We start from the raw sequence: 27,448 nt of genomic DNA, 5'->3' as shown, positions 1-27,448 counted from the left end.
TAAATTAGTGTTTCCCTTTAAAAAAACATGATGCTACATGCCTCATTTACCCTAAAAAACGTTTTAGAAGCAATTTAAAGGCCACTTCCGGTTTTGCTACTCGGATATCCGAATCCGCCTGGATACCCCAGATACTGAGGTCGGATATTCAATTTGTATTCGGATCGGAAAATTTTGAAATCAGATATCCGACCCCGATCGGATATCAGGGTATCCGCATCCGAATCGGATCCGGATTTTGAAAAGGTGTATCCAAGCAGCACTGATTGTTAATACGGCAAAAATAAAACAGAAAAAATGGTGCTGCAATAAACATCATTAACAACATTAGAACATTAAAGTTTTTGAAATATGTTATCATTTTTAGAAGCTTGCAACGCTCAGGCGCGTACTGGCCAGCGGAGAAGGGGGCAATCTTTCCCCCCCCCCCCCCCCCCCGCCTTTCATTAAGTGATCTAGGGCTGGTCAGGTGCCTGGTGTATTCAGGTTTATTGTTGTAAGGCAATGTGAAACACTTGGCTAGCTGATAAAAAAGCAGTTAGAGGGCAGGCAAGCTGGTAAACCTGAATAATCACAAATAACTTCTGTTTTAAGAAGGCAAATTTCTGTTTTGCGTAAGGTTTTTGGAAATGGGGTTCATAGATCGATGGTAGAGAACAATAATTTTTTTTCTGTGAGCTACCAGTTTCTTAATAGCAGTTTATCAAATTGATGACATTGGTGCAGGGCGTGCATGATAAAAAGGCGCTGTGAAAACCGGGCCTGGCTGGATAATGAAATGGCACTGGTGGAAAACAAAATGCAGAACTTGCCTGGAGGATCAATTGGCAAAAATCTGTCTGGTCTCTCCCCTATGTTATAATGACTGCATGCGTGGATAAGGTGTTAAACAAGTTGAAAAGTTTTTGACAGTCCCTAGACTCCAGGAGGGCTGCTTTCTGACGTGTGAGAGACTGGCAGGGACAGGAGTCATATTACAGGCAAGTAGCCTCTGTGTGATGTGGGACTGAAATACAGATAAGCTCTCTGCTCCATCTCAGGCTATTCTCAATTTCTAGGTGTGGGAGGGAGGGATAGAAAGGAGCCAGCACTGCTAATAGGGTAATTTATTTGGCAAGTAAAAACAGTAGCACTTACAGTCAGCACAGTCGGATGCAGAGTGGGAGAGTGGGCGCCAGGTCTATGTCCCCCTGCGGACGTCCGTTTCGCGCAACAAGCACTTGTTCACCGCAATGGGGAAGGATGTTGGGGGCGGGCAGCGTCAGCGTGGGTTACATACCCACGCAGCGGCGGCACTTCCGCCTTCGTTAGCTTGCCACGCCCCTAGTTTCTATGGTGACCTAGGACGCCCACCTCTTCCGTATGAGGGACGGAAAGCGTCCATGTATCCAAGCGATGGGGGACCTACGCAACGGCGTCACGCGTCGCACCAATCAGAATCCAGCTCAGATGCCAAAATGTAAACAGAGCGCGGATGCATACGATACTGCACCCACAGTCATGGATAGATGCCTACTATATTAGAGGCGGATTGGCAGGAGAGCAAGGACAATGACCGGGCGCACTAGGGCGCCGCCGCGCCGGGACCCCACCGAGGCGTACCAGCACATAAAAACATAAAAACAAATTGAAGCAAAGCTCAGGGAGGGAGAGGGGAGAGAGAGAGGAAAGGACAAAAGGACGCAGATTTAAAAGGGAGGAGGACGGGATACCCACAGGGGTGAGGGCAAAAAGATGGATGCATATAGTGGAGACCCAAACACAGCCAAAGGCCTAAAGGAGTCCCCAAAGAGGAAAAGAGGAAAAAGGAAGAAACACGTGCACAAAGAAACACAGCTGTACATGCATGCGCAGGTGAAAGGCTGCGCAGGCATGTGCAGCAAAAGGGGGGAGGCGGGTAGATAGTGGCGAAAGACCCAAGGAGCCAAAGGCTTGAATGCCCCAAAGGTGCAGATACAAGATCCCACATGTGTCTCACTTGGTATTAAATATTCAGGGGTGCATGTGAGAGAATAAGCGGGAGCGGAGGGACAGCAGTTCAGGGATTATCTCTCCAAGAAGCAAGCTAGTTCATTTTTATCATTGAACCCGAGCGGTCCAAGGGCATTTGTTCGTATAATCCATCGGGCCTCGTGTTGCAGCAGGGTACGTTCCCTGTCACCCCCTCTAGTCGTAAAAGATATAGTTTCCAGAGCGAAGAACTTTAGACAGTTCGGATCTCTTCCATGGCATTCAGCCATGTGTTCTATCAGTCTCGTGTGTTTATCTTTAGATTTTAGGGAGCGAAAATGTTCCTTTATCCTGGTCTGCAGTTCTCGGGTAGTTTGGCCAATATAAAATCTCTTACACGGGCACAATAAGCAATAGACTACAAATTTAGATCTACACGAAAGGACATCTTTAATCCTGACCGGTATGCCTCCCAGGGTTTGTGGTCCATGTTTAAGGATCTGATCACAGATACCACATGAGCCACAACGGTAATTACCTGGCTGTTTAAGGGTGTTCAGCCAATTAGTTGATTGCGAGCATTTATATTCGCTACTAGTCAACATGTCGCCTAAAGTAGGGGCTCTTCTAAAGGTTACCAAAGGGGGCATAGAGGTGACATCTGTAAGAAGGGGGTCTCCCTGTAAAACATGCCAGTTCTTTTGGATGATTCCCTTGATGGTGTTTGCCATTGGCGAGTACTCAAACGCGAACACCTGTCTGGTGTTGGCTCCTGATTGGTTCTTCGGGGCCTCATGGTGGCGTCTTCTCTTGAGTAACTCGCTCCTAGACCTCTTAAGGGCTCTGTCCTTGGCCTCGTCTAGTAATGCCGGGTCGTAACCCCTAAATTGTAGTCGTGATTTTAATTCTCCTGCCTGTTCAAGGTATCTGGAGTCCTCACTGTTGTTTCTGCGAAGCCGCAGAAATTGCCCGTAGGGGATTGATTTTGTCACCCAAGGCGGGTGGAAACTTCCTCTATGTAAGATTGAGTTTGTGGCCGTACTTTTTCTGTATCCTTTGGTCACTAAGTGGTCTTCATAGACCGCAATCTCAAGGTCAAGGAAGTTGATGTGGCTGGCACTTAGTTCTGATGTAAATTCCATGTTGACCTGATTACAATTTAAATAGGCCATAAAGGAAGAGAATTCCTGTTCAGTGCCTGACCAGAACACCAGGACGTCATCCACATACCTCGACCACCTCTGCAAGCATCCACGGTACGGGTTGGCGCTGCCATGCACGCAAATCTCCTCCCAGCGAGCCAGGAAGAGGTTTGCATACGTGCAGGCCACCGCCGTTCCCATGGCGGTGCCCGACACTTGCTGATACCACTTCCCCTTAAACAAAAAGGAGTTGTGGGTAAGCACGAATCGCAGACATTCGCAGATATAGTCGCAGTGGTCGTCCGTTCGTGTGCCACGTTTGAGGTATGATTCGACGGCCGCAATACCGTCTTCATGCGGTATCCGGCTGTACAGGCTGACCACGTCAATGGTGGCTGGCCTATCTCCCACACACCAACGGACGTCCTCGACGCCATCCAACACGTCAATTGTGTCGGCAAGGTGCGATGGTACCAAAGCCAACAGCGGTCTAAGGAGGTGGTCGAGGTATTTTGACAGTCTCTCGGTTATCGATCCGATACCGGAGACTATCGGACGTCCCGGTGGTCTGGTCCTAGACTTGTGGATCTTGGGTAACATGTACCAAACGGGGAATCTGGGGTGTTCAGGTAACAACTGTTCTCCCATTCTCTTAGTGAGGAAACCTAATTGAACACCTTTGCGTAGCAGAGATCGTAACGCAGATCTATATCTCCAAGTGGGGTTGCTGGTCAGCAATTGGTATGTTGTAGTATCCAATAGTTGCCTCATTGCTTCTTCCTCATATTGAGTCTTGGTCATAAGGACCAGATTCCCTCCCTTATCCGCCTGCTTTAGGATCAAGTCGTCCCTTTGTCTTTAGCCATTTGAGAGCAGATATCTCGCCCTGTGTCAGATTGGTGGACTCTTCCCTATAGACCAAAGATTTCGTTTCCCTTAAAACGATTCTCTGGAAGCTGTCTATGCTAGAGCCTGGGGTGGTTGGGAAGGGGGAAATAGATTTACATGGTTTGAAAGTGTCCTGGCTAGCCTGCAAGGGCATAGGGCTTCTTATGGCATTCTCATTGTCCTCCAATAGATCCAGCAAGTTCCTGAGGGTATCATCCTCTGGATATTCTTTCTTAAGGTTGGGGGCGATGAAACCTAGTGGGCCGACAGACGGGCAGGGATTATGTTGTAATTGATCTTTCCGTGCATAGAAATGTCTGATATTCAGCTGTCTGATTCCCTTATAAAGGTCGATTTCGAATTGTACCGGGTCGAACTTTTGGGTAATGGAGAAATTAAGTCCCTTCTGTAGTAGACTTTTGCAGTCATCTGTAATATCGATTCCTGCGATGTTTACTACCTCCAGCTCCAAGCTCCCAACTATTCCTTAGTCCTCTGCCTCTTGCCCCTGCGCCAGGCCCTCCAGGACCGACCGTCTCTCCATGTCACCTGTTTCTGCGTTCTTCCTGCGGTGCTTCCGCCCTCCCCTGCGCAATCTGCGCCTAAAGGGGTCGATACACATTGTTGAGCGTTCTCTCCAAAGGTTTGGGAAAGCCCTGTTGCAGGTGTTTTTGCAGGTTTCGGTTGGGGCCTCTTAGGTCCTTTCTTTTCGTCTCCGCTAGTGTCGGAACCGGTATCCGTGGTCCAGTAACCTCTTTGTTTCCTGTTTCTACATGGTTGTCCCACGTTCCGGGCACCGGTATTCCAAGAGAAGATCTTCCCGGTGGCAAAGTCACTTTTGTCTCGGAGTAGTTTGCGCAATTTCCTTTCCTTGATCTCGTTTTGCACCGGGATTAATTTGTCACCGATCGTCTTTAGGCTTTTTTGCAGTTCCTCCGGTGGCAGGATGGAGCCAAGTTGCGTTTTGATGTTCGCGATTTCCTCCGTCACTACTTTATGCTCTTTTTCTGTTCGAGCAAGAACAATGGCTTGGAGCCTTCTAGCGTGGTTAACGTGTTCCTCCTCCCATTCCTCCACGAACTCCTTGTCTTCCCTGTATTCTGAGGGCTCCCGATAGTGTCTGAAGCCGCGAGCGGCAATCTTATCGTCCTCGTACTTCTGCAGTGTGGCAGCTGTCCAAAAAAGTTTTACCTCTCTCTCCCTCTCCCTCCAAAGCTTCAGCTCCAAGACTCTGGCGCCCACAGATTTGTTGTGGGATGTAGTGGCGGCACTCAGGTTGGAAAAGAAACCCGAGAGATCCGCTCTCCCCTCCGCTATAGCATCAGTCTCATCAGTCCCAAGGGCCGCCGTGTCTGGACTTGCCTCTTGTGTCTGCATCACAAAAGGTGCTCGAAGTTGAAACACAATGTCAGTAAAAATGTAGAGCAGATGAATCTTCAGCACTCTTAAGATGACAGCAAGGGTCTGGACTTGACTATGGTCAGCATATGACTGTGGCAGTTAAATCCCCTTAAGAGAGCGTGCACAGGCTGATAGTTGCAAACATGTAGGTGTGGGAGGGAGGGATAGAAATGAGCCAGCACTGCTAATAGGGTAATTTATTTGGCAAGTAAAAACAGTAGCACTTACAGTCAGCACAGTCGGATGCAGAGCGGGAGAGTGGGCGCCAGGTCTATGTCCCCCTGCGGACGTCCGTTTCGCGCAACAAGCGCTTGTTCACCGCAATGGGGAAGGATGTTAGGGGCGGGCAGCGTCAGCGTGGGTTACATACCCACGCAGCGGCGGCACTTCCGCCTTCGTCAGCTTGCCACGCCCCTAGTTTCTATGGTGACCTAGGACGCCCACCTCTTCCGTATGAGGGACGGAAAGCGTCCATGTATCCAAGCGATGGGGGACCTACGCAACGGCATCACGCGTCGCACCAATCAGAATCCAGCTCAGATGCCAAAATGTAAACAGAGCGCGGATGCATACGATACTGCACCCACAGTCATGGATAGATGGTGAGCCAGAACTCCTCGGAGTGTGTAAAGGGCTACAAAGGACTGAAAAGTCCTCTTACTAAAATGCAGCGTAAAACAGAAATTTGCCTTCTTAAAATAGAAGTCATTTGCGATTATTGAGGTTGGAGTGAGGATATGAGGTGTTCCACAGTGCATCACTGCTAAATATGCAAATCATCCCTGCAAGCTAAACACACCTTCAGAACTGCTGGAATGCAATGATGAAATATAACAGAGCCACACTAATCCAACATATATACAGCCTGGCTTGGATTAATGTGGCTCTATTTATTTTCAGCAGTTTCGCCCTAATGAAAACGATGCTATCCTGCTGCACATCACTACATTTAAACCCCCCAAATCCCCATGGGAAAATGTAGGAATTGCTTCCTCATAGAGACAGAGCTTTGGGCTGCAGCTCTGCCTCCATGCGTGTCGATACCCGCCCCTCTCATCTTCCTTAAAGGGAATCTTAAGAGAGGGATATGGATGTTTCCTTTTAAACAATACCAGTTGCCTGGCAGTCCTGCTGATCTCTTTGGCCACAGTAGTGGCTGAATCACACACCTGAAACAAGCATGCAGCTAATCCAGTCTGACTTCAGTTAAAGCACCTGATCTGCATGCTTGTTGAGGGGCTGTGGCTAAAAGTATTAATAAAGACACAGGATCAGCAGGAGAGTCATGTAACTGGTATTTTTTTTAAAAGAAACAATCCATATGCTTCTCAGTTTAGGTTCCCTTTAACTGAGGGGGGATAGAGGAGGGCTTGATGTGAATGGAGGCAGTGCTGCAGCTCAAAGCTCTGCCTCCCCAGGCAGCAAAATCCATGACCAAGAAAGTTGTGGATTTTTGCCCTAAGATTTGGGGGGTTTAAATGTCTGCCACAGGGATGCAGCGTTTTAGTTAGGGCAAAACTGCTGAACATAAATGTTACATAAAAAGTTGCATTTTATGAGACTTCAGAGTCTCTTTAAGAAGGCAAAGTTCTGTGTTGTGTAGCATTTAAAGTGGACCCAAATTAAAAATACAAGATTTCAGAAATGAAATCTATTTTCTAAATTATAATCATAAATAGCAGCCTTTTTTCAGCTGCATGATGGCAAATATAAAATATGTTACATTTATTGGAGAAACCCCTCCCTTCCTTTTGCCGGGAAATAATCCGGCAAACTGGTGGAGTAGATGGTGTCCAGCAAAGGAGGAATTGCTAATGGCTGCCACCTGTATAACCCTAGTTATGCAAAGAGAAGGGTGAAAAGCATGCACTGAAATGCTCACAGGCTTGAAGGAGTATTTATTTATCTTTGTATGTGTCAGAGTGGTGCAACTAAATATATTGAATAAAAAAAATGTTTGGTTTGGGTCCGCTTTAAGTAAGAGGACTTTTGCTCCTTTTTAGCCCCTTACACACTCCTAGGAGTTCTGGCTCACCACGAGCTTGCTGGGTAATCTTTAGCTTTGGGTGTTTAAAGTACTACACCATAGAGCCATCCATGGCATGTAATGATGTGGATCAATAAGTCCAAAACAATCTGTATGCGTGTTGGATTAATTTCACTCTGTAAGATTTAGGGCTCGTTTCCACTTTCGCGAATCCGCATGCGTCCAACGCATGCGGATTTGCACATGGTATGCAAGTGAATGGGCCTGTATCCACTGTTGCGTTGGTGATGTGCGTTTTTTTGAGCGGTGAAAAAACGCACAAAAGAGCCAACGAATTCGCCTGAGAGTGGAATGCATGCGAATCGCATACAATGTATTTAATAGGGAAATCGCATGCGTTTTCCCCATGCGTTTTTTGCCGCGAATTCGCATAGGTACCGATGTAAATTCACACAGGCAGTGACATGGCTAAAATCGCATATACCCTCACCTATGCGAATTCGCGGCAAAAAACGCATGGGGAATCGCATCCGCATGCGATTTCATCAGCGGTGGAATCCAGGCGATTCCGCACCGCAATAGCGGAAACGAGCCCTGACAAGCTGATACATAATTGCATTCCAGTGGCTCTGGAGGTGTATTTAGCTTTCAGGGCCCATAAAGGGATGTTTTGCATATTCAGCAGAGATGCACTGTGGGACACCTTATATGCTCACTCCAACCTGAATAATCACAAATACCTTCTGTTTTAAAGAAAACCTGTAACAAAAAAAACCTACCCTGGGGGGTACTCACCTCGGGTGGGGGAAGCCCTTGGATCCTTTTGAGGCTTCCCCCCTTTCTCCTCGGCCCCACGGCGGCAACGATAATGCTCCCCGAACTGCAGGGATGTAAATATTTACCTTCCCAGCTCCAGCGCAGTCGCAGTTTTGGCTCTCCGCTCGGAGATAGTCGGAAATAGCCGATCGCTGTCTCCTGCACCTGCGCAGTAGAGTGGACCTGATAGAGATCGGCTATTTTCACCTATTTCCGTGCGGAGAGCCACAACCATGCCCTCGCTGGAGCCAGGAAAGGTGAATAAATCAGCGCTTATCAGCGCTTGTCAGGCTTGTCGAGAGAGGTTTCCGGGACACTTCGCTGGAGCCAGCGCTGGACTGCCTGCATTGGGACCCTGAGGCTTCCCCCTCCCGAGGTTGGTACCCCCAGGGGAACTTTTTTTGTTACAGGTTCTCTTTAAGAAGGCAAATTAAAATGAGGTCCATAGATCGATGGAAGAGATCAATACATTTTTTTTATCTGTCATATTCTAGTTTGTGAATAGCAGTTTATCAAATTGATGACATTGGTGCAGGTGCTAAAAATAAGAACCACTTTCTATGTAAAACTTATTTAAACGATTTCTGAGAAAAGGATTGCAAAACTTTTAAACAAGATAATCAGGGCTTCCCGACAATTAGTAACCAAAGTCTAGTTTGTATAACAGATTGTTTGCCATGTTGTACAAACAAGTGAGATTAAATCTTCAGTGAGACTGGCTTAAATGTCCACAATGTAAAGCTTCTTAGTATTTGCTTCATGAAAGTAAAACAACAGAAAGCTTTGCTTTGGTTTATTCAGATTGTGAAATAATTCCAACAAGAGAGAAGTTGATTCATTGGATTAAAGCAAGGTCAGTCAGTTGTCTGTTACACCGCAGTTACTCTAGTGAGTGAGGGTGAGAGATCAGCGGGGATAGCAGGGAAACACATGTGTTACTAGCTGCTCACCAAAATGATGTTACTGGTATATCTGCTTGTGCTTACTGGAGTGCTTTGCTGTACGGCAGCCCCAGCAGCTGACATACCACAAGGTAAGATGTACTCACATTTGTTTTCTTTATGGTATAGGCACTTTTTATTTTTATACGACTTCTTTTTTTTTTTCTTAAAAAAATGTAATGTTGTTATATGAATTCGGGTCATTGCTATTTTATTTTTATTTTGTTAAGGTACATACTCACGTCAGATTTTTCCAAACGACCGGTCAAATCGGGCGTGTGTACAGTCAGTGTGTACAGTCATTCGTCGTTCGAGTGATAACGCTGGTTTTGACGGATCCGCTTGGCGGATCGGTCACAACTAGCGTTATCAGCCGAACGACCGACTGTACACACACCGGTCGTTTGGAAAAATCTGACATGTGTATGAACCTTTACACATTAGCTTTATTCACTGGGCCCAAAGTAATCTGCTTCATCAGCTCGTTTATACAGCCACAGAATTCATTTGCATCATTTGCCTAGTTTTGTATGCATTAGGGTGCATACACACACCAGACCATAGTCTTTGGAAAATGAAAGATCACAGACCAATTTTACCCCCTTTCATGTAGTATGAGAGCCATGCCTACATAGTCTATTCTATTGAGCTGAATTCCCCATCAGATAGAAATCTTTGCAAGATGCTGTACACATTCAACAGATCAGTATCTGCAAAAGATCTGTTCCTGCAAAAGATCCGTTCCTGCAAAATGCATTCATAGGGCTGGGGCACACCGAGCGGCTTCTTGAGCATTTTTGCAGCTGCGGATACACTAGGGTAATGTATTTCAATCGGGGTGTGCACACCACAGCGGGAGGAGTTTTGCAGAAACGAATCCTCCCGGGGTGAGGCATTTTTTGGATTGCGGAGGCGTTTCTGCCTCAATGTAAAGTATAGGAAAAAGCAAACCGCTCTGAAAAACGGCAGATCAGAGCGGTTTGGCAGGCGGTTTTGTTACAGAAGATGTTCAGTAACCGCTTTACTGTAACAATATATGAAATATGCTACACTGAAATCCGCAGCAGCAATCTGCCTCATAAAAATAAAAAAAAAAACGTTTAAAAATCTGCTAGCATTTAGAGGATCTGCTAGCGGGTTTTGGTGTGCACCGGGCCATAGTCTATGATATCTGCAGATCCTCATACACACCTTGTTTAACAGACATTCATCTGCAGATCAGACAATAATCTGCAGATCTGAAGATCTATCCTGGTGGATCTGATCTGCAGATGATCTGCAGATGAAGTCTGTTAAACAAGGTATGTATGAGGATCTGCAGATATCATAGACTATGAATGCATTTTGCAGAAACGGATCTTTTGCAGGAACAGATCGTTTGCAGATACTGATCTGTTGAATGTGTGCAGCATCTTGCAAAGATTTCTATCTGATGGGGAGTTCAGCTCCATAGAATAGACTGTGGGCTCTATTCATAAAAAAGATGTGGCGAAAAAACTCCTGGAGGGAAAATACCGCAGCGGTATTTTACACTTCTGGGTGGTCATTCAAAAAAATCTTGAAAGCTGCGATGTAAGAGCGGAGATCTCCCGCTGAAAGCTGGCGGTAAGCTGTCGGAAGGCATGCGGAAACACTTCAGCCGGCAGAGTCCCTCCGTGCACTGCTCTCTCTGGGAGGTCTGTCCCATTCACTTGTATGTAATTCGCAAAATCAGAGGAAGCGGTATTTCCCGTCCACATACCGCTTCCTCTAATCTTTATGAATGGCCATTTTGTTACTTTTTTCTAGATTAATCTAGAAAAACACTGGAGAAGGCGGAAATTTCTCGCTCTGCTGGGGGATTGTAGATTTTCATGCGGGAACAGCTTTTATGAATGCCCACTTTGCTAAATGGACGGGAAAATCCGCTGTTTTGAGCGGAAAACTTGCGGTAAGGTTTTATGAATAGAGCCCTGTGTAGGTATAGCTCTCATACTACATGGAAGGGGGTAAAATTGGTCTGTGATCTTTCATTTTCCAAAGACTATGTTCTGATGTGTGTATGTGTGTATACAGATCAGTGGTCCTCAAACTAAAGGCGCACACACACATATCCGACTATAGTCTTTTCTATGGAGCTGAACTCCCCATTAGAAAAAATCTTTGCAAGATACTGCACACAAACATGCTGCACACACTCAAAAGATCTGTAGCTGCAAAAGATCTGTTCCTGCCAAAAATCCATTCCTGCAAATTGCAATGATAGTCTATGAGATCTGCAGATCATCATACACGATTTAACTGACATTCATCTGCAGATCAGATCCACCAGGATGGATTTTCAGATCTGCGGATGATTGCTTGATCTGCAGATGAATGCCAGTTAAATCATGTGTGTATGATGATCTGCAGATCTCATAGACTATCATTGCAATTTGCAGGAATGGATGTTTGGCAGGAACAGATCTTTTGCAGCTACAGATCTTTTGAGTGTGTGCAGCATGTTTGTGTGCAGCATCTTGCAAAGATTTTTTTCTAATGGGGAGTTCAGCTCCATAGAAAAGACTATGTAGGTATGGCTCTCATACTACATGAAGGGTGGTAAGATTGGTCTGTGATCTTTCATTTTCCAAAGACTATAGTCTGATGTGTGTATGAGCCTTTAGAAACGCAAAATGACAGGGATTTTTTCCGGCGTTTTGCAGGAGTGATTTCTCCACGATTTCCCGCGGAAAAATCACTAAATACTGCGGCGATTTTGCCACGATCACGTTTAACGCTTCTATAGCACTGAAACGTGATCACTGGGAAATCGCCTGAAAATGGTACAGGCGACGCGTTTGCGTTTCGCGTTTTGGCCGTTTTTGGGTGATTTGTGGTGATTAGCGCAAATCGGCCAAGTAAGAATGGGCCGATAGGGTTTCATTACACTAGCACTTTTAAAAAGCGCGTTTGAGCATTTTGCTGAAATCACGGCAAAATGCTCAAGTGTGAATGGGGCCTAATGCTGGGCATACATGGGTTGACCCGGCGGCTCGATTAGCCGCTGGATCGACTCCCGCCGCGTCCCTGCTCGTCCCCGCCGCCGTCCGGATCTATTCCCGCTCATCCCCGCGGGAGCTTCCTTATCTTCCACTCAACTCCCCGCTATTGTCCGCCCGCGGGGATCGAGCGAGGAATCTATCCGGCGGGTCATCGGACCTGATGGATCTTCAGATCTGCAGATGATTGTCAGATATGCAGATGAATGTTAACCACTTCAGCCTTCAGTCGTTTTCACTTTATGCATCCGAGCAATTTTCACCTCCCATTCATTAGCCTATAACTTTATCACTACTTATCACAATGAACTGATCTATATCTTGTTTTTTCCGCCACCAATTAGGCTTTCTTTGGGGGGTACATTTTGCTAAGAGCCACTTGACTGTAAATGCATTTTAACAGGAAGAATAAGTAAAAAACGGAAACAATTCATTATTTCTCCGTTTTCAGCCATTATAGTTTTAAAATAATACATGCCTCCATAATTAAAACTCATGTATTGTATTTGCCCATATGTCCCGGTTATTACACCATTAAAATTATGTCCCTATCACAATGTATGGCGACAATATTTTATTTGGAAATAAAGGTGCATTTTTTCCGTTTTGCATCTATCACTATTTACAAGTTTAAAATTAAAAAAAAAATAGAAATATTTCATCTTTACATTGATATTTAAAAAGTTTAGACCCTTAGGTAAATATTTACATGTTTTTTTTTTATTGTAATATTTTTTTTTTTTTTTTTTTGTATTAAACATTTTATTTGGGTATTTTTGGGAGGGTGGGATGTAAGCCATAGTTTTATAATGTAAATGTGTCTTGAGTTTTATTTTTTTCACTTTTAGTTGTAGTTTTACTTTTTGGCCACAAGATGGCGGCCATGAGTTTGTTTACATGATGTCACTCTAAGCGTAACATACGCTTACAGCGACGGATGGGGGACGTTACAGCCAGAAAAAGCGCAGCTTCCGAGAGAAGCTGTCGCTTTTTCAGCGGGGGAGAGGAATCAGTGATCGGGCACCATAGCCCGATTCGCTGATTGCCAGGCTAACGAACCGCGGCCGGGAGTGCGCGTGCATGCGTGCGATCGGCCGCGGGAGCGCGCGGACGCGCACATGGCCTCCTGGGCGTAGCTAGTACGTCCAGGAGGCCAAAGTAGTTAAACAAGGTGTGTATGAGATCTGCAGATATCATAGACAATGAATGCATTTTGCAGGAACTGATCTTTTGCAGGAACAGATCTTTTGCAGATACTGATCTTTTGAATGTGTGCAGCATCTTGCAAAGATTTTTATCTGATGGGGAGTTCAGCTCAATAGAATAGACTGTGTAGCGTTAAGGTGCCCATACATTTGAAGATCATGGGCAGATTCGACCAAGAGACAAATTTATCTCCAATCGAATCTGATTAGATATAAATTTGTCTCTAATCGAATCTGCCCATACACTACAGGCCAATTCCCGTCCGATTGTAGCATGAAATTATCAGGGAATTGGCTGAGCCGCCCCGCCACTGCCGCCGCAATGTATAAATGTATGCTGTGTGTGTATTTATGTATTACCTGTCCGGTGTCGGCCTCCACGCAGTGACCGTCCACCTCGCCGGGTAACAGCCACATACACACCAGCGGCGCATAGCGTCTGACGTCAGACGCTATGCGCCGCCGGTGTGTATGCGGAACCTGACAAGATGGACGAAAACCGCGTGGAGGCCGACACTGGACAGCTAATGTATAAATGCACACACACACTGCATACATTTATACATTGCAGCGACGGGGGTTTCATTGTCTCGTTGCTCGTTCACAATTCAGTCGCCGTACCGCAGCGCACCCGACCAACCAACTTCGGCCCGAAATTTTCCAGCATGCGCGATCGGCCGTGCGGCCAATTTCTGTCCCGAAATTGGTCGCTTTGTCGGTCGGGCATGCACTTGGCAGCACCAATTTTCATCCAATTTGATTATAATAATCAAATTGGATGGTCAATTGGTTGGTTGGTCGGCAAATGTATGGGCCCCTTAAGCTCTCATACTACATGGAAGGTGGTAAAATTGGTCTAAGATCTTTCTTTAATCTTTCCAGTGTGTACACACCATAAGGCCCGCGGGCTGAATGTGGCCCCCTGAGGCTTTTTACTGGCCCCCACACACACAAAATGTATTACTCATAGATGCGGTCAGCTACATCTTTAAATATTGGTGGTACGCATATAGAATAGGAGTGCTGGCACCACTCATCCACATGGAAGCCAGAAAGCAGTCATTCGCTGGTTTCCAATCAAATTCCACATCAGGTGACACTGCTGTCCAATTGGGCTGCAGGTTGTCACCAGGGTATGCTTCACTGTCTGGCCTGCAAAGACTTCTACATCATTCATGCTTGCCAACTTTTTGAGATGAGAAAGAGGGACACTTAAGCAACGCCCCTGCCACACCCCTGATCACGCCCCCATCACACCCCTAGTCATGCGTACTATAAAGATTTCATAAGAATTATAATTCAAACCACACTGGTCCTTCCTATCCTGGTTCATTTTCCTTCATATTAACATTTTAAAATTAGTAATATATCCATACCTCCCAACTTTTTGAGATGAGAAAGAGGGACACTTAAGCCACACCCCAATCATGCCCCCATCACATACCTAGTCACGCATACGATAAAGATTTCATAAGAAAAATATATTTGTTTTATAATTTAAACCACACTGGTCCTTTCTATCCTGGTTCAGTTTCCTTCATAGTAACATTTTAAAATTAAGTAATAATGTATCAATTTAAAGGATGGGAATAAAGTTTAGAGTCAATCAAACACATTTTTTAGTAGGGAAATATATCTATTTACATAGAAAGAGGGACAAAGTCCTGAAAGAGGGACAAATGAGGAGGAAAGAGGGACAGAGGGACAGGGCTCCCAAAGAGCAACTGTCCCTCCAAAATAGGGACAGTTGGGAGCTATGCATCATTTTTTATATAATCCGGCCCCCAGTCTGAAGTATATTGACCCAGCCCTCGACCCAAAATGTTTGGGGACCCCTATGTAGATACTAGCTGAAGACCTGGCGTTGGCTTGGGTACAGTGGCAAACACAGCCAGCTATGGGCCCCTGTGCAAAATACCAACTGAGACCCCTGACATGCAGCTAAAAGTGGGTAAAGCCATAAGGCTGGTTTCACAGTGGGACGTTAAAGTCCCACATTACAGCAGCCAGTAACGCAGCCTAACTCACAGTACTGTAAAATCAATGTGCTGTTCACAGTGCACACCTTACGTTACATTGTAACGCAGCACGTTTAAACAAAGTGCTGCATGCTGTACGTTATACTTGGCTAAGCAGCGTTAGACTGCTTGCACATGTTCAGTAATGTTAGAGGAGGAGGTCTCCCCTCCTCCTCTGCGGCCAGCCACATGGCTAATTAATATTCACTGCACTGTGGTGACTCGTGGTGGGACTGTAGTCAGGGCCGGCCCGCTCATGAGGTGGGGTGAAACATCTGCCTCAGGCGGCACATCTAGGGGGGGCGGGACCCGCCTGTCCGTGGGTGGGGGGTCGCCCGCCGAGCTGGAGGAGAAGCGGGCAGAAAGGGGGTATTGGGCCTAGTGGTGGGTCCCCCGATCTGCACTCCCTTCCAGCTGTAAATAGTTAAGTACCAGTGTGTAGATTAAGAGGCAACGGGCGGGGATCACTCACCTCTTCCGCGTTCCAGCGACCGCTCCACTGACGTCACTTCCTGCAACGCTGCCCACTGTATTGTAAGTGGACGGCGTTGCAGGAAGTGACGTCAGTGGAGCGCACTTTGGAACGCGGAAAAGGTGAGTGATCCCCGCCCGTTGCCTCTTAATTTATACGCTGGTACTTAAAGGGAACCTTAACTGAACGGGGGGTAAAGAGTTTTACTTACCTGGGGCTATTACCAGCCCCCTGCAGCAGTCCTGTGCCCTCGGCGCCGCTCTGGAATCCTCTGGTCCCCCGCTGTCACTTAGTTTCGTTTTTGACGACTCACCAGTCGCCGGCCGCCATGCGTATTATTGGACGCATTCACCAATGCAATTAGCGCTATTGCGGACCACAACGTGTACAAAAGTATGCGTTGCCGCATATCTACGCGTGCGGAATGCGCGTGCGAATTAATTTTTGTACGCGTTGCGGTCCGCAATAGCGCTAATTGCATTGGTGAATGCGTCCAATAATACGCATGGCGGCCGGCAACTGGTGAGTCGTCAAAAACGAAACTAAGTGACAGCGGGGGACCAGAGGATTCCAGAGCGGCGCCGAGGGCACAGGACTGCTGCAAGGGGCTGATAATAGCCCCAGGTAAGTAAAACTCTTTACCCCCCGTTCAGTTAAGGTTCCCTTTAACTATTTACAGCTGGAGGGGAGCACAGATCGAGGGACCCAGGCGAGGTCCCCACCGCTAGGCCCAATACCCCTTCCTGCCCACTGCCCCTCCAGCTCGGTGCCCCCCCCCCCCCACCCACGGGGGGGGGGGGGGGGCGATTTTTTTAAATTTTGCCTCAGGCGGCAAAAAGTCTAGGGCCGGCCCTGACTGTAGTGTTGTCCGGATCTTGAACAAATGGTTCATTTGATCCGGATCTTTTTTGTGAGTCGAATCATCCGGATCATCACAATGTTCGGTTCACAGTGGATGTCTGTCTGGAAGAAACAGGAACATACAGAATGTACAGTGCAGGGAAAGTCCTGTACTGCTAGTCATTTCACCCCCAGTCTGCTTCCCTAGTAAAATGATTCAAATGATTAGATTCAAGGATCCAGATCTTTTCAATGATCCAATTCGAATGATCCGAATCCTTAAAAAGATCTGGACTTCCCATCACTATCCTGGAGCGACTGCTTTGAGAGCCACATAACGCGGCTCAATCTGACGTCCAACTTCAACACTACCACGCATAGCGTTAGGGGCACATTTTGCGACCTTAACGTCCCCTAAAACGCAACGTCTTGTTAGGAAAGAGGCCTTAGAAAAGTGGGTGAAGTTTCACATTGCATATATTTACCAATACGGTCTGTAGCAACATTCTCTGAGGCCCAGAAATATTCATTGATGTATACATGTGACAACTGCATTCTACAGCTTATTAAACAAACAAAACAAACTAAACAAAAAAAAAAAAATAATCAACAATCCTGCCATTACCACATAACACTGATTCCTTGCTCACTCCATTTATTACTCATGCTCTTGCAATTTCCTCTACACAGGCAACACACATAATGATCTTGCACAGACTGCAGGCAGCGGCGTAACTATCAGGGATGCAACCCCACAGGAGCGTATCTGGGTGACATAGCGCCTATGGCAAACACTGAAATTGCGCCCCCCCACCTTACCCCATCAGACCACCTTGTCCCATAATAACAGCTTATTTTCTTGCAATGATACAAGTCTCCCCAGTATAGGTTGCTAGAATTAACCCCCAAGTAAAAGTAACCAGAGGTAGCACCCTAGTATAGGTAGCCAGAGGTAGTTCACCCAGTATAAGTAGACCCATGTTTACATTGCCCTCCCAGTATATGTAGTTAGAGATGTCTCCCCAGTATAAGTAGCCTTCTTTAGCATAAGTGGTAAGAGGTATCCCTCCAGTATAAGTAGTCCCTCAGTATAGGTAATGAGGTTCCTCTCAGTATAAGTAATCCCCTCAGTATAGATTTGGCAGGTGCCCCCCAGTATAAGTAGACCCTCCCAGTATAGGTAGTGAGAGATGTCCTCCAGTATAAGAGCAGGTACAAATGCCTGAGAGGCATACTTCAGTATGGTGCTAAAGCATTAGGGAGGAGAAGACAGCCATGGCGCCCATGGTGCTGTGGCGCCCATGGCACAAGCCATGCCTGCACCCCTCTAGATACGCCTCTGCAACCCCATCATCTGCAGGGGGGCCTGCCCATTTGTGGGACCCCCCAGCCAAGTGTTGAACTGGCCGTGGCCAGTTTATTCCCCGCAGCCCGCAATCTCCCGAGAGGAAGAGCAGGGCTGTGGGAAGATGGCTGCCAAAGCCCTGCACTGGAGACTATTTGTGTCTCCAGTATAGGGCTTCAGGCACCATCTTCCTGTAGCCCTGCTCTCTGCCTGTTGGCGCGGGAGATTTGCTGCTAGAGGATCATCGGGGGAGCTGCATGCCAGAGGCCGGCCAGAAGAGGAGACTTCTGCCAGGTGAATGAATTGTTTTTTTTTACAGGTGCATTTTTTTCTGTTGAACGCCGCCCATGTTACAATTTTCTGGTGACTGCTGCCCACATTATGATAATTCTCTGGTGACTGCTGCCCACATTATGATTTTTTGGTGAACCCTGCCCACATTACGATTTTCTGGCGACTGCTGCCCACATTACAATTTTCTGGTGAATGCTGCCCACGTTATGATTTTCTGGTGACTGCTGCCCACATTACAATTTTGTAGTGACTGCTGCCCACATTATGATTATTTTCTGGTGACTGCTGCCCACATTACGATTTTCTGGTGAATGCTGCCCACTTTACAATTATTTTCTGGTCAATCATGATTGATCAATCACTGACCAATTCTACCACCTCCATGGAGTGTGAGGGTCTACCTACACAATCTGTGCAATTCTGTTGGCCCTAGTATTACATGGAATTGGTAAAATTGTCCAATCATGATTGGAAGTGTGTACCAGGCTTAATCTTTTGCATTTATGGTGAAATGCTGCCCACTTTACGATTATTTCTGGTGAAATGCTGCCCACTTTACCATTCATTTCTGGTGAAAGATTGCTGCATTACAATTATTTTATGGTGAAACACTGCCCCATTACGATTATTTGGCACCTATGGGGGGGGGGGGGCATCCACATTTTTGCAGGGGGGCCCATTGATTTCTAGTCACGCCCCTGACTGCAGGTAGTACAAAGCACCATTGCCAGGTTGTGAATAAGTCATGCCATTACCACATAACACTGATCCCTTACTCACTCCATTTATTACTCAAATTAAAATCAATACTGTTTTTCAAGATTTGTTTACTGAAATTGACAGTGCAGTGTGGCCCTGCCCCTGGCTGCATCCCTGCATGGCGCCATTATCTCTATTCCCTACCCTTCTGGACTGTGGTGATACTGTATACGTTGGATCGTTACCGAGGATATTGCCTTGGGAACAGTTTTTTAAATGTACAGGTAAGTATTTCTGGTTAATTAAGATTATTAAAATACTTTTTTCGTGGTTGTGTTTTTATTTCATTTAACCCTTTTTGGAAATTTCATTTCTCCTGGGAGGGGTATGGGCATCTGGGGTCCCCTTCTTAAAGGGGACTCCCAGATTCCACCATGAACCCCCCTCCAGGGAGTCATCGCCCCACCTCCGGTGCCCCAGGAGGAGGTGGGGCGACGACTCCCTGGGAAGAGCCCCTTGTCCATGGATTGGACAAGGGCTCCAGGAGGAGGGGGAGGCTTGTCCGCCCCTCCCCCAGAGCCCCCACATACCATGGACCATTGGACCATGCGGGCTGGTATAGCTCAGGGTGCGAAGCCCCAGTCGGCCAGGGCTCCGCATTCTGGCTATCCCAGCCTGCAAGAGGGGACAAGGGGTTACAGAAGCTCAGGAGGGGGGACCCCACATCATTTTTTTTTCAGATTTCCCACACTCAGAACATTCCCCAAAAATATATATTTTTTAAATATTGTTTCCCACTATCATTTTAACATATCCTGCAAATTTGGTGCTGCTAAGATGTAAAGGGCCTGTGCTATTAACTGCTAAAGTCAGTGGGTGATAAATCAACCAGAGTTATGGGGGTGCAAACGTGCTGAATTTTGCCATTGGCTTTCATTGGGCTTCCTATTTCACTTTCCAAAATCTCACATTTTTTCAAAGGGTGATGGCTCAGCAGTGGCAAATTTTCTAGCATTGTAGGGACTCTTAGGGGTGACTGGTGAGTTTTCGGGCCCCTAGGCCAAAGAGGTCATAACCTAGGGTCACAAAAACCTGTTTATTTTTGCAAAGGTACTGGTGGCGATTCTGACGAACATAAATCGCAGCCATGGCCGATAGCAAAGTCTGAATCTCACGACATGTCTCACGCAGGTAGAAGGTATATTGTATATTGTTGTACTTGCACTCCAATTTTGGGTTCCCTACATCTCTGCAAACCAGAGTTACGGGGTGCAAAAGTGCTAAAATCCCCCATAGGCTTTCATTGGGGCCTAGGTTTTCAGGGTACAAAATCTGCTGAATGGTAAGGTAAGGGCCCGAAACTCACCAGTCATGACCCCCTAAGAGTCCCTACAATGCTAGAAAATGTGCCACTGCTGAGCCATCGCGCTTTGAAAAAATGTGAGATTTTGGAAAGTGAAATAGAAGGCCCAATGAGAGCCTATGGGGGATTTTAGCACTTTTGCACTCCCATAACTCTGGTTTGCAGAGATGTAGGGAACCCAACATTGGAGTGCAAGTACAACAATATGCCCTCTACCTGCATGAGACATGTCATGAGATTCAGACTTTGCTAACGGCCATGGCTGCGATTTATGTTCGTCAGAATCTCCACCATTAACATTGCCCAAATAAACAGGTTTTTGTGACCCTAGGCTATGACCTCTTTGGCCTAGGGGCCTGAAACTCACCAGTCATGATCCCCCTAAGAGTCCCTACAATGCTAGAAAATGTGCCACTGCTGAGCCATCGCCCTTTGAAAAGATTTGAGATTTTTGAAAGTGAAATAGGGAGCCCAATAAAAGCCAATGGCAAAATTCAGCACCTTTGCACCCCTATAACTCTGGTTGGTAATCACCCGCCGACCTTAGCAGTTAATAGCGAAGACCCCTTACATCCTAGCAACACCAAATTTGCAGGATATGTTAAAAAGATAGCAGGAAACAATATTTAAAGGACTTCCGAGGCCACAAATGTGAAAAAAAGTTAAATACATTTTTCTAATCCAGATCCATGGAGGACGCCATCTGCGCCCTCGCGTTCATTCTGCCATGGCTTCCGCAGTAATACCCGCCCCAACCCCTCCGATCGGGTCGGGTTCTCATTCCCCCCTCAATATGGCCGCCACAGATTGCCGCATCAGCACAGTCCGCATAGAAGCGATTGCAGCTGCGCAGCTCTTGGGCCTCCTCCCAATGCGTCTGATGTATGCATGGATATTGATGACGCGGCGGGAGGAGGCCATAGAGCTGCACAGCCGCAATCGCATCTATGCAGACTGCGCAGCCGCGGCAATCTGTGGCGGCCATATTGAGGGGGGAATGAGAACATGACCTGTTCGGCGGGGTCGGGACCCGACCGGGGCCTGTATTACTTCGGGTGCCATGGCGGAATGAACGGGAGGGCATGGATGGCGTCCTCCATGGATCTGGATTATGAAATGGTATTTAACTTTTTTCATACTTGTGGCCTCAGAAGTCCTTAAAAAAATATATATATATATTATTTTTTTTTTTATGTGCTGAGTGTGGGAAATCTGAAAAAAAAATGATGTGGGGTCCCCCCTCCCGAGCCTCTGTAACCCCTTGTCCCCTCTTGCAGGCTGGGATAGCCAGAATGCAGAGCCCAGGCCGACTGGGGCTTTGCACCCTGAGCTATACCAGCCCACATGGTCCATTGTATGGGGGGGCTCTGGGGGGGAGCTTCCACCTCCCCCCGGAGCCCTTGTCCAATCCATGGACAAGGGGCTCTTCCCTACCTCTGGTGCCCCAGGAGGAGGTGGGGCGAGGACTCCCTGGGGGGATTCATGGTGGCATCTGGAAGTGCCCTTTAAGAAGGGGAACCCCAGATGCCCACCCCCCTCCCAGGAGAAATGAGTATAGGGGTACAAAGTACCCCTTACCCATTTCCACAAAGGGTTAAATTAAATAAAAACACGACGAGCAAAGTATTTTAATGTTCTTAATTAACCAGAAATACTTACCTGTACCTTTAAAAAAATGTTCCCACGCCCATATCCTCGGTAAATGATCCAACGTATACAGTATCCTCCAATCTTGCGATCTTCAATTAGGTTGATTGAAGATCTCCCACGGCAATTAACTATACTATACCTTAGAATGCGTCCTGCCGACACATAGTGCTGGCTCCCGCTGTCCTCCCCGCCTCCTCACCTGTCACCCTTACCTAGCCCTCACGCATGGGTGCACAGGGTGCCAGCCTAGGTGAGGGGTGACAGGTGCAGGCAGGTGGGGAGACAGCGGGAGCCGGCGCTATACTTCCTGCACAGGACGCATTCTAAAGTATAGTAACCGGCTCATCGATGAGCCGGTTCTTTTTGTATTGAATCAAATGAATCGGCTCTGAAATGATTGATTCAATACAAAAAGAACCGGCTCAGTGATACGCCTGCTGCCCTGCACAGAGGATGTCGGAAAGCCACTAGGAGCTTCTGGAAGGCTTCAAAACGTTGCTGGAGGCTCGGTAAGTATTTTAAAGCCTGCAAACCAGTCCAAACACTACCCCCCCCCCCCCCCCCGGCCCCAAGAAAAAAAAAACAAGAAAAAAAAACTGAAAGGGACACTGAGCAGGGGCGCTGGGTGTGCTTTTAAGTATACCAAAGTGTATATGAAGAGTATACACTCCCAAAATCGCCAGGGGGCAGCAAATCTTTTTTTTTTAATTTTTTTTTTTTTTTTTCATGTAGCGAGACAAAGTCTCGCTACATGATAGCCGCTGCTCAGCGGCATCCCCCCAGCCCCTCAAAGAACGGGATCTCCCGGAGGGCTTCCCCCGTCGCCATGGCGACGGGGCGGGATGACGTCACCGACGTCATCGACGTCGTGACGTCAAAGGGGATTCCGATCCACCCCATAGAGCTGCCTGGCACTGATTGGCCAGGCAGCGCACGGGGTCTGGGGGGGGGGGGGGGCGGCTGCGGCGCGACGGATAGCGGCGGATCGGCGGGTAGCGGCGGCGATCGGGCACTGCACGCAGCTAGCAAAGTGCTAGCTGCGTGCAGCAAAAAAAAAAATTATGCAAATCGGCCCAGCGGGGCCTGAGCGGTGCCTTCTGGCGGCTTACCCCGAGCTCAGCTCGGGCTTACCGCCAGGAAGGTTAATCCCTCTCCATCCCGGTATGCCCGCTCTCAATGCTATTGAAACCATGGCTCCTACAGAAAGTAGAGCTGTAACCTGAAAAATGATGTCTGCGGGTCCTTGCAGCGCATGCACAGGCTCTGTGTCCTCTAATTATTTCCGACTCTCTGCAGCACATCATAGTTCGGTGCACTATGACGCGGCCCATGCAGAAGAAGGGAGGAAGAAAATAGAGGAGACTGAGCCTGCGCATGCGCTGTAAAAGAGAACTAAAAGGCAATGAATAATTGCTACATATACTCAACACTGTACATTTTTCACACTGGTGCTTTGTGTTGGACATTGAAGATCTAAAAAATTAAGGGATTGAATCACAAGCAATGTGACACATACAACTAAGCATTCTGCATAAAAATATGTTTCAAAAATGCATTGTACTAACAATGTCATTGCATTTCTTTTGCGATTATTTAGTCCAACATGTGTCAGTGTCAGAGATCGTACAACAAAAGAGAAGAAACGTATACTTGTTTAAGAAAAAAAAAATTTTTTTTTGTTTTGCAACGTGCAATATTTTTTTTTTTATTGCAACGTGCAATTTTTTTATTTGTTTATTTATTTATTTATTTTTTGCAACAGGCAATTTTTTTTGTAAAAAAGAATGGTTCAAAATACCATCAATCAAAATCCAGACTCTCATGTGAAAAAAAAAAAAGAAGAAACCCTCAAGAGTCCCCTCAACCCCCGTGCCCTTGAGCTGGCAGATCTCCTCCTGCACTCGGGCCATATTTTCACGCAGCTCCTGCACCTGGGCCTGGAGGATCCCGATTTTACAGCCCTGGATCCACCGGTTCCTCCTCACCTGGCGCCTCAGCCTAATGTATGTCGATAGAGGAACTGTAGAAAAAATGGCGAAAATAGGTTAACCCAGCAACCCATCAACTTCTGCATATTTCAATCTCAATGATCATCCCTAAAAATAAGAACCTGTAATGTAATACATATAACATAGCATTTACTCGCTTTTTCATAGTATGCACTGTTAATCATACAGTAAGAGCATATTACCATATAGTGGTGTGCTGGCTCTCCTCTGGTAAGCCCTTTGGCTGTGATGACTGGCCAGTTGGGGAGGACCTCGAGGCAGGAGGTCTTGGTGCTGCTGTTGCCTGGGTACCACTTGCAGCTGTAAGGAGTAATGAATAATAAAATGTGATCAAAATATGTGATAAAATGGATAAAAAGTAATAACTTTTTTGTTTGAACTACGATTACTTTTATTTTTCCATAACACTCCAGGACAGGTACACTTAGAGACTTGGCTCCTCCCAGGAAACAGGAAACATCCATGAGCCTCTCTATATCTTTAATCTAACCACAGGAGTCCGGCAGTATGGATGTTTCCTGTTCTGGGAACAGGTCTCTCTATATGGAGTGCTGCCTGTCCTGGAGAGCTTGGGGGGCTAAGGGCGGTGTGGCACATAGAGACGGGGCGGGGAGGTTGTGTACTAACCTCTGCCTTCAGTCTTTTTTTATGCCTCTGTTTGTCCGGGCTCGTGGGCATCTGGTGGGAGCAGAGAAGACCACGGCGAAGACGCAATGTGGCGGTGGCTGCCGGCCGAGGAGTGAACGTACAGAGGAGTCGGCTATTGCGGAGGCGGACGCCAATCCTCCTCTGATGTTGCCAGTGTTCAAGATGGCGGCGCGGACGTTTCCGGCGGCCGTCTGACGTCACTTCCGGGCGCCGGATTGAAGAGCCGTGGTATCCTGGCGTCCTGGGCACTCGCACGCTGCAGTGATGGAGAGCGGGTCAGTGGTTGGCGGCTCGGACGGCCTAACGGCTGGGGGAGCAGCCGGCTCTGCGGCGGTACCTGTAGCTCTGTCTACAGCGGTGCCTGCAGTGACCCCCCCCCCCGCAGCACTGACGGAAATCTGGACACAGGAAAGACCGAGGAAGCCGGAGGGCATAACCCAAGTCCCAGGAGGGGTGAGACATTAGACTGTGTGTCTATGGTGGTTTTATTATCAATGTCTCATCTTCTGTCGGCCATGTTTAATTGTGATTTGGCATCTGGTGGTTATCTTTAAACATGTGTTAATGCCTGGGTGGTCGGTACAGGGCTGTTTTTCACTGGCAGCTGATAGTTGGAGGCTCTGTTTGTTCAAGGGACCAGGGTCGGGCTAACACTGTCGGGTGATGCCTGGTTTTTTCAAGGGGTCCTTGGGATGTCACGGTCACTATCCTCTCACTGTGGGGTGTATAATGCCTTTCAGTGACCAGGGGACTGATATAGCACCATTGTTTATTGTGTCTTTCAGACTGGGAATCCTGAGGCTGGCGAAAGCTCTAGGCCCAAGCCCAGTAGGAGATGCCCAGCCTGTAATATAAAGCTGACTTCCTCATGGAGTAAAACTTTCTGTCAGCAGTGCACCTTAAGGGTGCTTAACGAAGAATCAGCGGTGCCTTATAAAGAATTTCTAGGAATTATGAAAGACGAAATGACTGATTCCATCAAGGCATTTAGAGAAGCGTTAGCCAATTCTTTGACGCAAACACAGAATGTGGTGGATCAGCCGGTTGCTCCGGTTCCAAATCCAATCATTCTGAGCCAAGCCACGTTGCCAGCAGGAGTTTCTATGGCAGCAGGGACTGGAAATAATATTGTGTCAGAGCCAGTGATCACGACACATAAAAAAGCGAAGACCAAATCTAATCGTCCGGTCTTGTCAGATTCGGAGCCAGAGGAAGTTCGGGAAGACGTTTCTGACGAGGTGTCAGGTGATGAGGTCTCAGATGAGGGAGATACAGAAAAGGAGAAACCTTCTAAATTTAAATTTCCGGCGAGTGAAACAGAGGAATTGCTCAAAGCCATTTATGAATCATTAGGGTTAAGTGTTGACTATCCTAAAACAGTATCAACTCATGATGCATTATATGCTGGCATGGAAAATAACCAGCCACTGGTGTTTCCAGTTCATGAATCCTCAAAAGTGACGATAAATAGCCAATGGAAAAACCCGGATAAAAAAGTCTTCTTGTCAAGGGGTTTTAAAAGGAGATTTCCCTTTTCTGAGGAGGACAGCAAATGCTGGGATAAGTGTCCTAAATTAGATTCGGCCTTCTCACAAGTAGAGAAGCATAATGAGCTGGCCTTCGAAGATTTAGGGAATTTGAAAGATCAATCCGATAAGAAGGCTGAATTTGCCCTGAAGAAGACATGGTCGGCCATTTGTGCAATATTTAGACCAGTGTTGGCAACAACTTGTGTGGCTAGAACATTGGATCTGTGGATGCGTCAGGTCGAAAGACATATTAAGATTGGGTCTAGCAAGGAAACGATTTTAAACTCGTTTACAGTTATGTTTAAATCTATTTTTTACATTTTTGATGCAGCTACTGAAGCTATTAGGTTGACTGCGAAAGCAGCCGGTCTTTCCAATGTGGCAAGAAGACACATTTGGATTAAGACCTGGGATGGTAGTTCTTTATCAAAGAACAAAGTGTGTACCATTCCGTTTTCAGGCGATTTATTGTTTGGGCCGGAATTGGACAATATTCTGGAGCGAACTTCCGATAAAAAGAAATCGTTTCCTAAGAAAAAGCCTTTTCGCCAGGGGAAAAGTTTTTTTCGGAGGAATAAGCAAGATCCCAAAACAAAGACCCAAACGAGAAGGAGACCCTGGTCATTTAATCAAGAGCAGAGTAAGCCGAACGCCTTGTTCAGAAGTTCTGCCCCCAATCCTAAACCCCAGCAATGACGATCAAGGGAAGGTGGGGGGAAGACTGGGCCTGTTCTCCCCACAATGGAAAGAGTTTGTAATGAGCCCATTCATATTAAATTTGATCCAATGGGGTTATCACATTTCTTTCCTGCGGAGTCCTCCGGAAAGATTTGTGATAACCAGTCCAAGGTTGACTCCAGAGGAACAAGTTGTTTTGGAGGAGATCTTAAAAGACATGCTAGCAAGAAATGTAGTATCCTGGGTCCCAGCTTGGGAACAGGGGGAGGAATTCTATTCCAGAATCTTCCTAGTGAAGAAACAGTCAGGAAAGTTTCGATTGATCCTTAACCTCAAACCCCTGAACCCGTATATCAAATACCAAAAGTTCAAAATGGAGTCAATCTTCTCAATAAGAAACCTGCTGCTAAAAGACTGCTTTACGTTAAGCATAGATCTGAAGGATGCCTACTGGCACATCCCAATCGAAAAGGAATCGCGGACTTTTCTGAGGTTTGCAGCAAAGGGGGAGACAGGGATTCAGCATTATCAATTCAACTGCCTCCCATTTGGA

At 46.8% G+C, this 27,448-nt stretch overlaps 1 protein-coding gene across 2 annotated transcripts in view; it reads left to right on the top strand.

Moving 5' to 3' along the window:
• Positions 1 to 9,059: 9,059 nt before the first annotated feature.
• LOC137521184 (coagulation factor XIII B chain-like) overlaps positions 9,060 to 27,448 on the top strand; it is a 701,298-nt gene continuing 682,909 nt past the window's right edge. For both annotated transcript variants that reach the window (XM_068240112.1, XM_068240111.1), the window contains exon 1: positions 9,060 to 9,217. In XM_068240112.1, the coding sequence (XP_068096213.1) occupies positions 9,139 to 9,217 (79 nt within the window). In that variant the 5' untranslated portion in view covers positions 9,060 to 9,138. The remainder of the gene's footprint in view (positions 9,218 to 27,448) is intronic.

Source organism: Hyperolius riggenbachi, chromosome 6 (assembly GCF_040937935.1).
Source record: "Hyperolius riggenbachi isolate aHypRig1 chromosome 6, aHypRig1.pri, whole genome shotgun sequence".
NCBI lineage: Eukaryota > Metazoa > Chordata > Amphibia > Anura > Hyperoliidae > Hyperolius > Hyperolius riggenbachi.
The sequence above is the reverse complement of the archived record's forward strand: the minus strand, read 5'-3'. Positions and strand labels throughout refer to the sequence as shown.